The sequence below is a fragment of the Prinia subflava genome, chromosome 6, assembly GCF_021018805.1.
Source record: "Prinia subflava isolate CZ2003 ecotype Zambia chromosome 6, Cam_Psub_1.2, whole genome shotgun sequence".
Taxonomy (NCBI): Eukaryota; Metazoa; Chordata; class Aves; order Passeriformes; family Cisticolidae; genus Prinia; species Prinia subflava.
This window is the reverse complement of record NC_086252.1, coordinates 39,007,840-39,023,594: the sequence shown is the minus strand read 5'-3', so window position 1 is coordinate 39,023,594 and position 15,755 is coordinate 39,007,840. Positions and strand designations below refer to the sequence as shown.

The window sequence follows — 15,755 nt, the reverse complement described above, 5'->3', positions numbered from 1 at the left end:
CTGTGTCAGATGTGCTAAGATGTGTTTACATTTTGTGTGTGAAGGAGAAGTTACAAAGCAGTGGAGCCACACTCAGGCTGATAATACTGCCTAGTGAAACAGTATGTGGTACTGATACATTATAAAAAGAGCTGGCAGCCTCTTTACTAAAGTTTTTTGAATCATCCAGAATAAAATAATATATGATAATCATATTGTCATGGATGTCTGGTGGTAATTCCAGAAACTTTATTTCTGCTTTTGTGATAATTTTGATAATTCTTTATAACCCTTAGTGATTATTCTTCCCTTCTGTGTTACACATTTCTGACATCTTTTGAGACATGCAACATGTGCTGGACTAAGTTTCACACAGCTCTAAGATGAAACAAGACGTGAAGAAAATTATCTTAAGGCTAAATCAGTATTATTAAAGATTTACTTCTAGCAAGCCAAAAGTACATGGATTACCTGCTTCTATTATTGCCTTGTTTCTCTCTTGTGGTACACAAACCACCAAATAAGAGTTATTCAAAGCAGCGTTTGAATGCTGTAACAGAAGCATATCTGGCAGAAGTGGGCCACAAAGGAGTAGGATTAGAAGAATGGCTGAAGTTTGGCAAATGTGAAAATTCAGTGACTGGACCTGGAAGTTTTCAACTACTGTGATGTAGAAAGATTAGTATGAATGTGATTTAGGGTGATGGAAGGGTCCTCATGAGTTTAAGTAATACGTACTGGACTCTTTGTCCTGTTCTGAGTTCTGCAATTCAGTTTGGAAAGCTATGTTAGTTTTTCCCCAGAAATCTAGTCTGAAATTTAAGTGGATTTTTGCTTCTTGCAAAGTGCCTATGGTTTTGTTCATTAGCTTGATTAAGAGGATTTGAACTCGATTCTGCTTTCATGCATAGTTGTCCAGTGTCTTTTTGGCAAATGTCCTGATGGCAGCACACAGTGTTGTGGTACATGGTAGAGGCTTGAAGGTGAGAAATTGAAAAAGTTATTATTTTGATTAGTTTGAACAATAAACCACAACGTTTCACAGTGTTATTTCCATTTTTTCTCCAATATTTGAGGAGCAAAGCTTCAATTTTATGGAAGCCTGTGATTCTCCTATGTTAGGGCACAACCCCTATATTTTATCTTTGAAATGTCAAAAACCCAGAGTATCAGACTGTACATTTTTTTAATAGAAATGTATTTTGAGCTAGATTTTAAAAGTTGTTTGTGCACAAAATATAGATAGTCAGTCAACTCTTGCTTAACCCTTCATGCCTTTGTTCTGGAATGTTTCTTCTTGTCCTCTCTGAAACTTGTGAAAACTTGTGCATACACAATTCCCTTTGACAGGACATTCTGTCTTTCTCCCATCCCTTGAAGAACCTGCTCCTTTTGCTTACTGAACCATTATTGGCCTCTAGTTTCTCTTTTAGGTGGCATTAGGAAAATGTCATACCCAACGTGGTCTCTGGTACTAATGATCTGGTAGACCTCTTACTTTTCTGTGATGTGTATTTATCATCATTAGTATCATTAACTGCAGGAAATACAAATACAGGGCAAGAGCAACCTCCATTGCTGTTCTAAGGTACTTTCTGAGCTATGGCTGCTTCTCCTCCTTTTCTCTGATTTCTGTTTTGCCTTCCCTGGAATGTACATTTTATGAGGTTAGGTTTTCTAGTTTGGAAGTTGGTGTAGGTAGCAAGTACAAGTATTAAATCTACCTCAATCAACTAAATCTGTGATAAACTGCAATTAAAGTGCTAGTCCAAGAAACAAAAGCTACACTTAAGTAGTACTTTCAAGGTAGTAAGAGAATTAACTTCTAGTCAAGTGGTAGAGGTAAATATTTTGGATTAATAAGTCCTTAGGGGTGCTGCATGATGGTGTGATATGCATTAATGATATGGTCTTGGTTCTGAACAGTGCATTTTCAGAACGTAAGTAATAACAGAGCCCGTTGGAATGTGTGCAAACCAAGTGTGACTTGTACTCGGGATGGGCCTCAACTGGGAATGATTCAGACTTTGGAAAAGTGTCTTTGCAGATACTGATAACTTCTTTGGAATCTGAATGTCTCATTAACAAGCTGCCATTTCTTTTGCTGAAGTTATGCAGAACCTTTGTAATTGTGAAGAATGAGCAGAAATAATTAAAAGATGAATTACCAGAATAAGCAAAAAGCATTTATTTTCTGGTACAGTAAATTGGATTTTAGGGTTTATGTACATACAAATGTGAAAACTAAAGCATTCTAAATATATTTTTTCTGAGCTGGTATTTAAGGAGTTTTTTAAGTTACAAACTTTCCTTCTTGCTTTAGCAGGCATTTTCAAAATTTTTTATAAACCTTGTTAAGGCAAGTTATGAAGACGTCTTGAAGGATGCTTAGCTTGCTGTTTTTTCCCTGCATTTCTCAAAAGTTTGAGGAAATGGTAGAAGGTGTTAAAATTTTGATATACTGGTGTTCAAATAAACAAGGTCACCTAGACAATGCTCCTTTTCTGCTCAGTAGATGCTATAAACTCTACTTTTTAGTAACCACTTAAAGTAAATCTATTCCTTCGTGAGGATTAACTTGGGTATTTTTATTAACAAAGTATTTTAGAATCTACATTCATGATGCCGCAAAAGACTATAGTGCGTGCTTTGTTTGGTTAGAGAATGTAGTTCACATAACTTTAGTGTAGATGCGTGGATGCTTAGCAGTTGCTTTTTGTTGACTCAAGTTGATGCAGAAACTGTTTTGCAGTGAATGAGGGGAGAACTCAGTTGTACTAAAAAAACTTGAAGATTAAAATGCATCTGTTTTTTCAGCTCAGTTGTTGAGCTCTACACTCACTGAAAAGCAATATTTGAAAATACATTACTGCCTTTGCTTGTTACATATGCCAGAATCTCTGTAAACACTTTGTTGGAAGACAGCACCTCATAGCTTGACAAATTTTTTTATTCATGTTGAGCAATGGATTATGTGAAAGCAGAGTAGTTATTGTTGAGTTTACATAATAAGGAAGAATCTGTTTTGTCTTTTAGAAAGGATTGAACAATCTGATTTGACAAGAAATAATTAAAAATAACATGTTAATGGTGTATCTACTAGATAAAAACTTTGTATATGCTTGAATAGTCTTCAAAATCTTTCTTAGTGGTAGAATTTACAAAAGTTCTCAGTATATGGCTTGTGTGCATCATGAAGAAATTGTCCTACCCAAATAATACATCACAGCACTTGTATATTTAATATTTACAACTCATCTTAGATTTTGGGTTATTTTAATCCGTGTTTGTAATAGCTGTCTGTGAAATGTGTCAATTAAAAGGGTGTGCAGTGGTGTCTTCTGAAGGAGGAGGAGGTGGTTCCCCGTATCCGGGCGATGGAGGGGCGCAGAGGACGCCCCCCGAGCGCAGCCCGGCCGCACGGCAGGGAGGAGGCGAGGACCAGGCGCCGCAAGGGCCGCCCGCCCAACGTAAGCGCTGAATTCCTGGACAGCACTGACACAAAGCTCTTGAGAAAGCTCCAGGCTCAAGGTAGGAACTGTGCTCATATTTTCACAAAGAGAGGGTATCAGTACATAAAGAGTTAATGTTTTTCCTAAAGGAGAGTGATTTGTCTCACTAGGATATTAATATGCAGGATTTTATTTTGGGTATTTATTACATGCTCTTATTGAAGGCTTTCTGAAGATCAGTAAACAGTTTATGAGTATATAGGTTTTAAATTTTTAAAGGAAGGGCATGTGTAAAGACATGTCTAAAAGCTTACTCTATAGTTACTGCACAAGAAGCTGATGGTATTTTGGGGAGTTCTGTCATGCAGGTCCTGGACCTCAGTCCTCTGAAAAGCAAGCTGAATTCAACCTCCAGAAAATCCTTCCTACAGCTGTCTTCTATCAGTGTCCATAAGCAGTTAATTCAAATTTCAGAAGTGCTATGACAGGGTAGTAGAATGTTCAGGTGGTTACTAGTTAGCATAAGAATGGCTGACTTAAGGTAGCCACAGGAAAAGCATGTTACCCAGCTGAGTGTGCTCCTGCTTCCTTGTTAGAAAAGGATTACATAATTACATGAGGTCACTTCTAAGGAAAACTGATTCCATGCTTTCTGAATGAGACATTGATTTAGAGTTTTGAAACAAAGGTTTTCTGCTTTAAAAAGAAAGAAGAAAATAGTTTTAAAATGAATCAGCATTATTGGCATGATTCTGTCTTTTAATAAATGATTTTTTTCCTTTGAAACCTGTATTATGTAGAAAGTATCCATGTTCATTTGTACTTTTGATGCAGGTACTGATACACGATGTGCTATTAATGATAGTTCATAGAAAAATTTTGTGAGTGCCAGTTTGTGCAAAACAAATCCTGTGTTTGCTCTGTCTTTACAATGTGCAAATGTCTGGAACACGAATTGTATTTTTATTGTTGGACAGAACTGTTTTTATGAACTTAATATTTTCTTTTTGCAACAGAAATAGCAAGGCAAGCAGCACAAATAAAGCTACTGAGAAAGCTTCAGAAGCAGGAACAAGCGCGAGCTGCCAAAGAAGCAAAAAAACAGCAAGGTAAGTATTACTTGTGCAAGTTTGTGCATGCTGAGGGATTTTTTTGAGAAGTGTTTATGAAAAGTTACCTATCTGTTGCCATATTATGCTGATATTGTTTGTTTTGGTTTGTTAGCTATTATGGCAGCTGAAGAAAAGCGAAAGCAAAAGGAGCAGATAAAGATAATGAAGCAACAGGTAAACTAATCAATTGCTAAATAAGCTCTTTAAATGATGTTTTAAATCCTTCAGTAAGGTGTATTTCAAATATTTAGTAAATTACTAAGTATGCTGATTGGAAAGTGTGTGTTTTAAATCTAGTTTTAAGGAGCACACTGTGTATCTTACTTAAAATTCTAAACTCCATTAAGTCCACCACTAACCCATCAACACATCTCTCAAATCCCTCCGGGAACAGTGTCTCCACAGCTGCCCTGGGAAGCCTGTGCCAGAGCTAAACAATCCTTTCCACAAAGAAATGTTACCTAATATCAAAGTTAAACCACCTTGGTACAATTTGAGGCCATTTCCTCTTGTCCTGTCCCTTGTTCCCTGGGAGCAGAGCCTGACCCTCACTTGGCTGCACCCGCCTGTCAGGGAGTTTAAGAAAGCAAGAAGGTCCCTCCTGAGCCTCCTTTTTTTCCAAGCTGAGCCCCGTTCCCAGCTCCCTCATCTGTTGCTGGTGCTCTAACCCCTTCCCCAGCTCTGTTGCCCTTCTTCTTGGACATGCTCTAGCCCCTCAGTGTCTGTATCTGATCTCAGCATCCCAACACTTGGAAAAGTACTGGGATTAGTTTGGCTGCAAGTGACATGGGAAGAAGACAGAGATGCTGCCTGCCACTGTAGAGAGAAAATTCATGCGGCCAAAGCTCAGTTGAAGTTGGAGCTGCCAGAAATGTAGGGGACAATGGAGAAGAGTTTTTTCAAATATAATAATGGCAACCTTGGTTGTGTTTATAAATTGGGAAATGAGGGGCGGAAGAGCACCTGCAGGAAGGTATCTGGTTGATGGCACGTTGGGCATCAGTCAGCAGTGCCCTGGCACCCAGGAGGGACATCCTTGCCCTGGGGGACATCAGGCCCAGCATCACTGGCCAGGCAATGAGGGGTTTGTCCCACTGTGCTCTGCACTGGGGTGGCCTCACCTTGAGTCCTGGCGATAGTTTTGGACACCGCAGACATTAAACCATTAGAGGCTATCCCAAGAAGGCCATGAGGATGGGGAAGGGACTGGAGGGGAAATCTTAAGAGGAGCAGCTGAGGGCACTTGGTTTGTGCAGCCTGGAGAAGAAGAGATGAGGGGAGACTCATTGCGGTCTTCAGCATACTCAGGAGGAGCAGTGGAGGGGCAGCTCTGATCTCTGTGCTCTGTGACCAGTGACAGGACCGGAGGGAACCACTGGAGCCGAGTCAGGAGGTTTAGGCTAGGTATCAGAATAAAGGCTGGCCAGCCCAGAGGGTGCTCAGGCACTGGGCAGGCTCCCCAGAGCAGCAATCACAGGCCCAAGGCTGCCAGAGCTCCAGGAGCATTTGGACAATGCTCCCGGGCAGAGGGTGGGATTGTTGGGCTGTCTGTGCAGGGCCAGGAGCTGGACTCGATGATCCTGATGGGTCCCCCCCCCAGTAACTCAGCATACTCTGATTTTATGACATCCTGAGGTGTTAAAAAAACCCAACAAAAATATGAAACCCTTTCACATCTTTGAAATCCAGATATTAAATCCTGACATACTTCTCTTCTTTTGAGTAGTAAACCAAAATTTATGTTACTGCACGCTACCTTAAATATCCCCATAATAGAAAACAATTAATTTTTGTTGGTAACAGTTAAAATGTTTCCTTTTTTTTTTTTTTAAGGAAGTGCTCAGTGTAGTAGACATAGAGCTAGAAGTTGTCACTCTACCATGTATAAGTTATAGTAGAAAAGGCTGAGAGAGCTGGGACTGTTCAGCCCGGAGGAAGCTCAGAAGGATCTTGCTAATACAGCTAAGTACCTGCCAGCAGGCTGCAAAGAGGTGACTTCTCTCAGAAGTGCCCAGTGACAGGAGGTTCCTTCTGAACGTTGGGAATCATTTTGTCACCCAGATGGCAACTGAGAACTGGACTAGGTGGCCCAGGGAGGCTGTGGAGCCTCCCACATAGATTTTCAGCAGCAGCCTGGACATGGTCCTTTGTGGACCATGTAGTTCTAGCTGATCCTTCTGGGGCAGGGGAGTGTGGACAAGGCGACTTCCAGATGTCCCTCCCAACCTCAGCCAGTCTGCACTTCTGTAGATTGTGGCAGTTTCAATGTGTCCATTTCTCAAGGCGGCCCATACTTGTTAAAGAAAAGGAGCACTTTTTCTTTGTGATTTTCATGTGGTCCTTACATTGCAAGGGTCCAGGGAGCAAGAATTTTTAAATTGTCAAATACATCAACCCCAGGCCTTGTTTGCCATCATCATATTCCTTCTTGATGTGTAACTTGATAAAAATTATGATTTCAATGTGCTGAGTACTCCTTCTCTGATCTAGTTCTTTATTGTGATGTCCGCTGAAAAAATTATTCTTTATCAGCTCTAACCTTTATGGAGTTGAGAGGATGTAGCACATACTTTCAACTTCTGCACTGTTTTGTTTTAAAGTATAATGGGGAATAATAAACATTTAAGGTCCATGCTGTGAGCTTCACATGGTGGAAGAAGTTCAGTAGTGTTTGAACAAGGCCCCTGAATTAATTTTCTTCATAAGGTTGTATTATGACATCTCAACAGTTTAAGGAGCTGGTAGGATTTGCCTGGAGTTTATAAGACTTCATGTATTTGAGCTCTGTTTGTCAGAAAACTTGGTATGTCTTTCTCATCTGTGATGCTGTTTTACTGTTAAATATTTTAGATTATCTTTTCTTAGGAGCTTGGTTTTGGTTTTAGTTATTTTTCAGTAAAGTGTATACATCACTGTGTGTTCTCCAGAGAGCAAAATTTTAGAGTGCTCTGTGTTCTAGGAGTCTCAGGCCAGCTCACAAGAAAACAGAGTATTCTGTACAGATGGGCTTTACCGACACTGTTGGGAAAGCGTCTGCCGTTCCAGAGGTGGTCACTGAGTTTGTTTTCAAGCTTCTGGTCTGGGCCTCCCCCAGCTTGCAGGGCTATTCCATGGTCTGGGTTTTGCTATTAAAACTTCACAGCAAGTCCAGCTGGATGTATGCACTTTCCTTCAAAATGGTCTGTCCTAGTCGCTGTGGCTCAGTCAACTCTTTTGAGATAATAAAATCTCAAATAATGTGTTAGTGAATTTTTAATAGCTAGTTTAACAGACAAACCTATGCAGCACAGGTAGCACTGGTGAAATAATTCCAGTGTTTGCAATGATTACATTTCTCAATCAGTGTAAATAAGACTGTTCAGATTTTAGGAACTAATTCACAAAGACCAATTCAATTATAGTATGGTTGCCCAGCATCCATCTGTGGAGTGCATAACTCGATCAGTTTCTTCTCTGTCACTGTCGCTACACTGAAATGGCCACACGGAGACACTTGGAACTTTGCAGATGTCAGGGCTGGGGCCAAAAAGCCCTCATTTGTTTATTTCGTTCCATTATATACTTGTAGAAAGGTGACCGTGGATTGGAGGGTGGAATTCCCACCTCTCAACCACATTGGTCATGAGAACTGTCAATCAGCACTCTCCTCTCATCAAGAAGAATGCAAAACAACGACAGTGTTTACAAAAAACAATCTCTTGTTTGCGTGAACAGAGCGTGAGGAGTGAAAACTTCTACTTTAATATGAAAGCTCAGAAAACTAGCAAAACTCATGGCGACACTTCTTACCACGATGAAACATGCTGAAATGTGTTGTCATACTCATGGTTCCTGTTCCAATTGCTTCCTTTGTTACTGCATGTATACAATTCCATCCCCTAAACTACATATAAGGGTTAGCATCAATTACCTGAGTGCTTTAAACATCTGGAGAAGCTGAGGTGTACCTCACTGAGCATGTTAGCCAGCTTGCACGTGGTGAGTGTCCCTGGCTGACAGAGCACGGGCTTTGGGTTTTGCTGAGCCCAGCACTCAGTGCTGCCCGTGGGACCATGACGGCCTGAGAGAGGCTGCAAGAACTGGGGCTCAAACAGTGCTTGGACAGATCTCGCTGTTTCTTGGCCAGGGAAATCACTTCAAAACATCATTTTATGGCATAGCTCAGCCTTCTGTTCATTCCTAACTAGCTCCATCATTGTCAGCTGGAGTTTGAATGCTCTAGCTTCCTTACTTGGTCATTAATCTGATCCTTTTGAAGGTGTTCAAAAAAATAATAAAAACTTTGACAAGTTAAACATGAACACCTATGCATAACTAGGTGTAGCTTCCTTCAGGGTTATGCCAGGCATCTAATACTAGTAAAATTTCTAGACATATGGGAACAGTTCACTAAAATGAGTGAAACTCACTAACAAAAAAGTATGTATAACCTTTGTAGTTTTTCAAATGTAGAAATAAATTTCGTTTATATATTTTTTTAAAGAAATAACTTTCTTACCCTTGTAGGAAAAAATTAAGCGAATTCAGCAAATTAGAATGGAGAAAGAACTTCGAGCTCAGCAAATTTTAGAGGTAAAAATAATGGCTCAAATGTAATTTTTATGTTGCCATTTTAAAGGATGTTATATTTTAGTAGTCAAACTTGTAGTTAGGAATGTAATTAAATATAGTAGCTCTAACAACCTTGATTTCCAAAGGCCACTTCAAAAATGTGTCTTAAATTATTTTTCTTAAAAGATCAACATTAACTGTGGTCTGTAATCTTAAAAGTATTCAAACTTGGGCTCACGATTTTCTATCAGAATAGTCTTGTGTGTACTTCAGTTAACAGCAGAGCAATTCCTTTGTTAGAAAGCAAGTTAGCAGTAATAGGATATTAAAACAATATAATGCTCTGCTCTGTATGAAGTGCAGTGGGTTTAAAAATATTATGTCTGTATTAGAGTATACTCTACAGGTTTGCTAGTGTACTAGGAAAGATACATTGCTAGTGTCCAAGTCTCTACTGACATAAAAATTAATAGTCATCTCTTTGCCATTTATATTGTTTCTGTGTGTAGTTGCTTTCTTAAAATAGCCAGTTGAAGCAATATTGAGTGTGACTCGAAATTCTGGTTTAATTTTTATAGGGTAAATGAAATGTGAATTGATTGATCATGAAAGCTGCATCAGAGATTTCTTGCAATGTATGCAATAAATGATTATGTTCTTCACATTTAAAGATACATAACTTTGCTTCTAGTCAGATTATTTTCAAGTTGTGATGGTGCTGTTGTGTGACCTGTTTTGCTTGTACAGGCGAAAAAGAAAAAGAAGGAAGAAGCAGCAAATGCCAAATTATTGGAAGCGGAAAAACGAATAAAGGTTAGTTTGGAGGAGCTCCAGAAACAAGAACTGTGTAATTGTACATAATGTGCAATATTGATTGTTGATGTATAAAAGCAATAAATTTGGGAGGCTATTCATTGATAATGAAGCTGTACACAGAGACAGCAAATAATAACATGTATTTGTAGTTATACAAAGGCATGAAGCATATGCAGAGAAGTTTGTGTATGTGTGACACACAGAAATACACAGAGAAAGTACTTCATGTGCCTACCGTGGTTTGCATAACAAAATGTTCGAGCAGTAACAGTCACAATATTCTTTTAAGCACACTGTATCGAAAAACTGTGTTGTTTCTCGGCAAGTATAGTCTTTTCTAGGCTTTAATGCATGCAGGACTACAGAACTCTCTTACAAATACTGGAAAATACAGTGTGTGTGTGGGTGTGTGTGTATAAGAACTTCTATTGCTGCTCCAGCATTCTAGGTGTGTTCTAGCATGGAACTCCCAGCTCACCAGACTAACTGTCATGTATGCTGTGTGTACTTCTCTGTAAATTAGAATTCAAATCAGATGTGTTGTTTGAGTGTGGCAGAACTGTGCAATTTGGTAAGTAAATTTTGATTGATGTTTTAAATACACTTTTGTTCTTCTGTTGAAGGAGAAAGAGATGAGAAGGCAGCAGGCTGTTCTTCTGAAGCACCAGGTTGGTATAAGTTTGGTTGACCAAGCAGACAGAATGCCAATTGTGAGCTAGTACTTTCAGTTGTATGGGGGGGTGGAATCCTCAAAATGTGCTCTTTTAAAACTTCTGGGTTTGATTCCTGCACAGATTTTCTTTTGCCTTATGATTTTTTGCTTTGCTTCGGTATTGGGGTCTTTTGGGGGATTATAAAGTGGTTTTATGACTTTGTGATTTCTGTTTCATAATGTTGTGCCAACTCTTTCTACCAGGAGTTGGAGAGGCATAGACTAGATATGGTATGGGTATGTTTATTTTTGTACATCTAACACCGCATTGTGATTTGGTTGTGATATGGTTGTCATAGCAATGCATAAAATGTAGCACTGGCTGCTGTCATATTACATACTGCTGCATGGCTTTACAGCACAGTGCATTGCATACATCTGCTTGTCTTGTCTGTTAAGGAAAAAAAGACATGTCTTGAACATGTGTATAAATTGAATGTGGCGATAACTAAGTGTGTTTTTTAACCAGGGATCTACGTTACTGATATCCCAGTAAAAATTTGACTAGTATATAAAATCAGGGATTGATGTGAAATTAATAGGGGGTCACTTGGATGAGTTTTGCAAGCCTTGTCCCATTCACTGGGAATGAATCCAGACATTTTAAATACAATTTGAATTAACCTGTTTTAGAAATCAGGATGATGTCTTCCCCTTGTAAGATACTGAGGAAATTAGCTTTCAGTGGGTGGTAAATACATAATGTTATAAGTATACAATGAAATATTGGAATGTAATCCTAACCTCACCAAAATAGATGATAAAATTCCTATAGCCTTTACTGGGGCCAAGATTTGCTCTTGAGCTGTTAAGGCAAATCCCCTGTACTTAGTGCCCTAAAATACTGCTTTTTAATGCATTTGAAGCTACTGACATAATTTACTGAGGGACAGGCATCAGTTAATGCAGGTGTTGCTGCATATGTATATGCACCACCACTGGCGTGATTAAAACTGATCTAGAGCTGATGAAATTATTCATGTTAATTTGGTGCTTGGTTACAAAACTTTTAATATTTGCAACCTTTGAAAAAGACCAGTTTAAAATTCCTGCTGAATTGGCTATTGAAGAAGTAAATTGCAAGTTCTGTCATAGCAGATGTAAGGTAACTGACCTGTTCCAGCCAACCATTATGCTTTTTGTTCTGCCAGCTTATGAAGGAGCATCACAACTGACCATAAGTAAATCTGTATGCTTCTTTTTTACACTGTCTCCATGTTCATTGCTTTACCTTTTTGCTTTTGGTTGTTCTTGTATTTGCTTTCTAAACCTGAACTAAAACATGCACAGACTCGGCCATTCTTGTCCTATATTTAGTATTTACTGTGACTTGTCTATTAATGCTAAATTTGTTACTTGGCTTTTTTACTGATTTGAAAATGTGGTTTAGTTTTCTTCTAATATTACCTGCTTTAATAGGAACGAGAACGGAGGAGACAACATATGATGCTTATGAAAGCCATGGAAGCACGTAAAAAAGCAGAAGTGAGTATTAATCTCTGCAAGTTTGAAATTTTCATGGTTTCATTCTACGGTCATCTGTAGAAGAGCAGTGTCTTTTTGGGTTAGGTATAATTTAATTTGTGTACATTGTAGCATTAGGGCAAGAAGCATTAGGCACAAATTGAAATACGGGAAATTCTGTTCAAACTTAAAAAAAACTTTTTTACTTGGAGGGAGGCTGTTGAACACTGGCACAGATTGCCCAGTTTTGAGAGTTCTGGATGTTTTTGAGAGAAAACATAAGTAAAGTACAAACCCCTCACAATTCCTAATTAACTTTTTGTTTTACTTTTTATGTATTTCTGTATCCTGAAACTTTTTTTTATGTCTGTATCCCCAGACTTTCGTAAATGAAGTGCAGATAATGAAGATATTGAAATAAGATAATCATCATTATAGCAAGTAGCTGTTAAGGAAATTGTTAAAACTTTTCTCGAGGATGTATTTACAAATTCCCATAAAAGTGACTGACCAAACCCAAGAAATACAGAATAATGCTTTAGTGCAAGGAAACAGAGGAAGATGATACCCTAAGTACCCATTCCACTGTTGGAAATCAGGATACCAGGCTAAATGGTCATTTAGTCTGATCCAGTGTTCTAATTATATTCTTAATCTAAGAGAAATAGAACAGTGTTTATTTCAACAAGTAAAAGTAAATTTTAAATAGATTTATGAAACGTAGTGCAGCTGAAGTTTTAGATTTTAGTCAAACTGTAAATTACTGTGTCGCCACATAAATATCCTTATATATATGTCTTGTTTTCTTCTGTCGTAAAGTGTATTGAATTGGCAAAAACAAGTTGTAGGCAATGCCAATTGGCCTTGAGACATTGACATAGGCTAAGATAAAAGGCAATAAACCATTTTCAAAAAGCAAATCACAGGGAATTTTTGCATTTTAAAATCAAGCTAGGGATTTTGTGTGCTGCTTCAGTGTATTGTGGTTTTTCCATACAAGATGCTTCTTATGAACTCAGTGCAGATAAAGAGGGCCTGTGCTGGCAGTACAGAGAATGCTTACACAGCTGGAGAGCAGCCAGCAGGTGGGCGGATGGGTAGTTCTGAACCTCACTTCTTTTTTCTCTGCCAGTGTAAATTTATTGGTCCAAACATGTTCTTTGTGTCTAATGTGAAACTTGATCTTGCATCAAATCCACTGACCACTGTGGTGGTAGAAGTCATGATCTCTGTGCACTCGCAGTGGTTATCCACAGCTGTCACTAGTGGTCTGGTAATACTCCATCCAGAATCGAAAGGAAGAATAAAAAGTCATGAGGCCTGCCAGAACTCTACAGAGAAGTCAGTGGTTAATACTGACCTACAAATGCAGCTGAGCCCTGTCTTAGTATTGCCCATACTCTCATTGTTGTAAAATATGGTGGTAGTAAATGGAAAAGACTAGAGTGACCTCTTAAACTAACAGAAGAGTAGGGACTGCTTCTGAGCAATGGGATGTATCTTGGCTTGGTTCTTTAGCCTTTCTGTGTCCACAGGTGGAAAGCACATACAGCATCTTCAGCTTGGTATTGTATCAGGTTCTTGAGTGGTGGCACACACACCTAGGTGTGTGTTTATACATGGTTCTGTGCTCTGATCCGGAGGTATTGATACGTGGCAGATTCCATAGATTTTACACTCGATGTTGGTTGTACAGAGGTGTGTGGGGAGTTGTGTCATCAGGACAGTCAGAGATTGGTGTTGAACATGTGGCAGCAGAACCCCTGGCACGGGGAATGGGAGAGGCCACAGGAGCTCCAGGTGCAGAGTCAGTCTTGGTGTGTTACAGAGAGTTGCTGTAGTACTGGTGTGACTCCACTGTGGAGGGTGTTGGAGATGTTTGGCTTCTCACTTGATGATCTGTGTGTTCTTGTTGTGCATATAAGACATAAAAGACTGTTTAGTTTCAGGCTGCATGCAAAGTGTATGGTAATTCAAGTGCAGAAGCTACCTGTGTTTGAAAAGATCAGTTGTGTTTTATAAGGTACTCCAATCTAGTTTATGTATTATGGGACTTTTTAAACTATGTATTGTTCGGAGAGGTTTCATGAGTGGTCTCTGCTGTAGCAGGTGCAGATTAACAATAGTGGGGTGTAAGCAGAGCCTTTAAAATCAGATGCATGGCAATTCTTTGCCATATTTTCACTCAATCATCTTTTGAAAATGGTACTTCAAAGAGTTTTTCTGTGCAAACATACTTGAAACCTATGTCTGCGTGGACAGGAAAGAAAAAAGTGAGTCTTACATAGCTTTATAAATTCTTTGTGATTTTGTTCTAGTTTTCCACTCCACTTGACTTTAATGCAGATTCCTTAATTGATGTGGTGATTATTTAGGTTACAGAAATAGTGCTTTTCAAATTCTTAGATTGTTCCTTTGTAAGTTTAACATGTGGGGTTATTTGTCTTTCAATTCTCTTAAGGAGAAAGAACGGCTAAAGCAAGAAAAACGTGATGAAAAAAGATTAAATAAAGAACGTAAACTGGAACAGCGAAGATTGGAATTAGAAATGGCAAAGGAGCTAAAGAAGCCTAATGAAGATATGTGCTTAGCAGACCAGAAGGTAATCACAGCAACACAGACTTAATTTGTTGCTTCTTGTTTGTGTACTTTATAATTCTGTCATAACTTTTTTCTTGCAGCCACACTCAGAGCATTCAATTTTTAACTGAGGTAATTAGAGAACAATTTGAAATACATACAAATACAAGATGCTAGAACACTACACACTACCGTATGTTTAGTTATTAAAACTTTTTGTTTAAAAGAGGCCTGCCTCCCAAAAAGCATGATTGCTTCAGAAAAATCCTTTACTCAAGTTATTTTTACGTCATCATGTCTCAGTACACAGGCACCTGATAGTCATCTAGAGAATGAGCTCTTACAAGCTCTTGCTCAAAGAAATGACTCTCCCGGTCTTTCAAGTTCTTAGTTCTTGTCTGTAAGGACTTTACAAAGCTCAGGTTCAAAGTCTCTGTTCCAGAGAAGTCCCTTCCCTTTTTCCCCTAAATAATTTTACACCACCTTTTACAGTAATTTGGCTCAGAATAGATCCTTACAGTGTCTCCTGGCCAAAAAGGGACAAAAAGGAAAATATTTCTTAATCTCTTGCCTCCCGTAATTTGTGGAAAGTTAAGCATGTTTCAGCAGTGAATGGACAAGGGGTGCAGGTTCCCTGCCACCTGTACCTTCCAGCATTGTCATGCTGTAGGTCAGAAGGAAGTGTCAATCAATTTTCCCAGTGGTTATCAAAAAAATTTCCTTTTGAAATACACCAGTGAATCTTTCACCAGTGAATCTTTTTTCTTTACTTCGCAGCCTTTCCCAGAGCTGCCTCGCATCCCAGGCCTCGTTCTTGATGGAAGCACATTTTCGGATTGTCTCATGGTAGTGCAGTTCCTGCGTAACTTTGGTAAAGTTCTTGGCTTTGATGTGACCGTAGATGTTCCCTCCCTGAGTGTTCTTCAAGAGGGTTTGCTCAACATAGGGGACAGCATGGGAGAAGTACAGGACTTGCTTGTGAAACTTGTCTCTGCAGCTGTGTGCGATCCTGGACTTGGTACAGGATACAAGGTAAAAAGAAAAAATCCATAGTAAACAGCCTCTATATATGAATGTATTCTTCATAAT

General features: G+C 38.9%; 1 protein-coding gene across 15 annotated transcripts in view; it reads left to right on the top strand.

The window, feature by feature from the left end:
- Positions 1-15,755, top strand: part of BAZ2B (bromodomain adjacent to zinc finger domain 2B) — a 117,465-nt gene that overhangs the window by 79,099 nt on the left and 22,611 nt on the right. For 8 of the 15 annotated variants that reach the window (XM_063401119.1, XM_063401129.1, XM_063401118.1 and 5 more), the window contains 10 exons: positions 3,303-3,510; positions 4,448-4,540; positions 4,656-4,717; positions 9,050-9,115; positions 9,842-9,907; positions 10,534-10,578; positions 10,827-10,859; positions 12,042-12,107; positions 14,548-14,688; positions 15,444-15,698. In XM_063401119.1, the coding sequence (XP_063257189.1) occupies positions 3,303-3,510; positions 4,448-4,540; positions 4,656-4,717; positions 9,050-9,115; positions 9,842-9,907; positions 10,534-10,578; positions 10,827-10,859; positions 12,042-12,107; positions 14,548-14,688; positions 15,444-15,698 (1,035 nt within the window). The remainder of the gene's footprint in view (positions 1-3,302; positions 3,511-4,447; positions 4,541-4,655; positions 4,718-9,049; positions 9,116-9,841; positions 9,908-10,533; positions 10,579-10,826; positions 10,860-12,041; positions 12,108-14,547; positions 14,689-15,443; positions 15,699-15,755) is intronic. The other 7 variants (XM_063401121.1, XM_063401132.1, XM_063401120.1 and 4 more) reach the window with 2 other exon arrangements.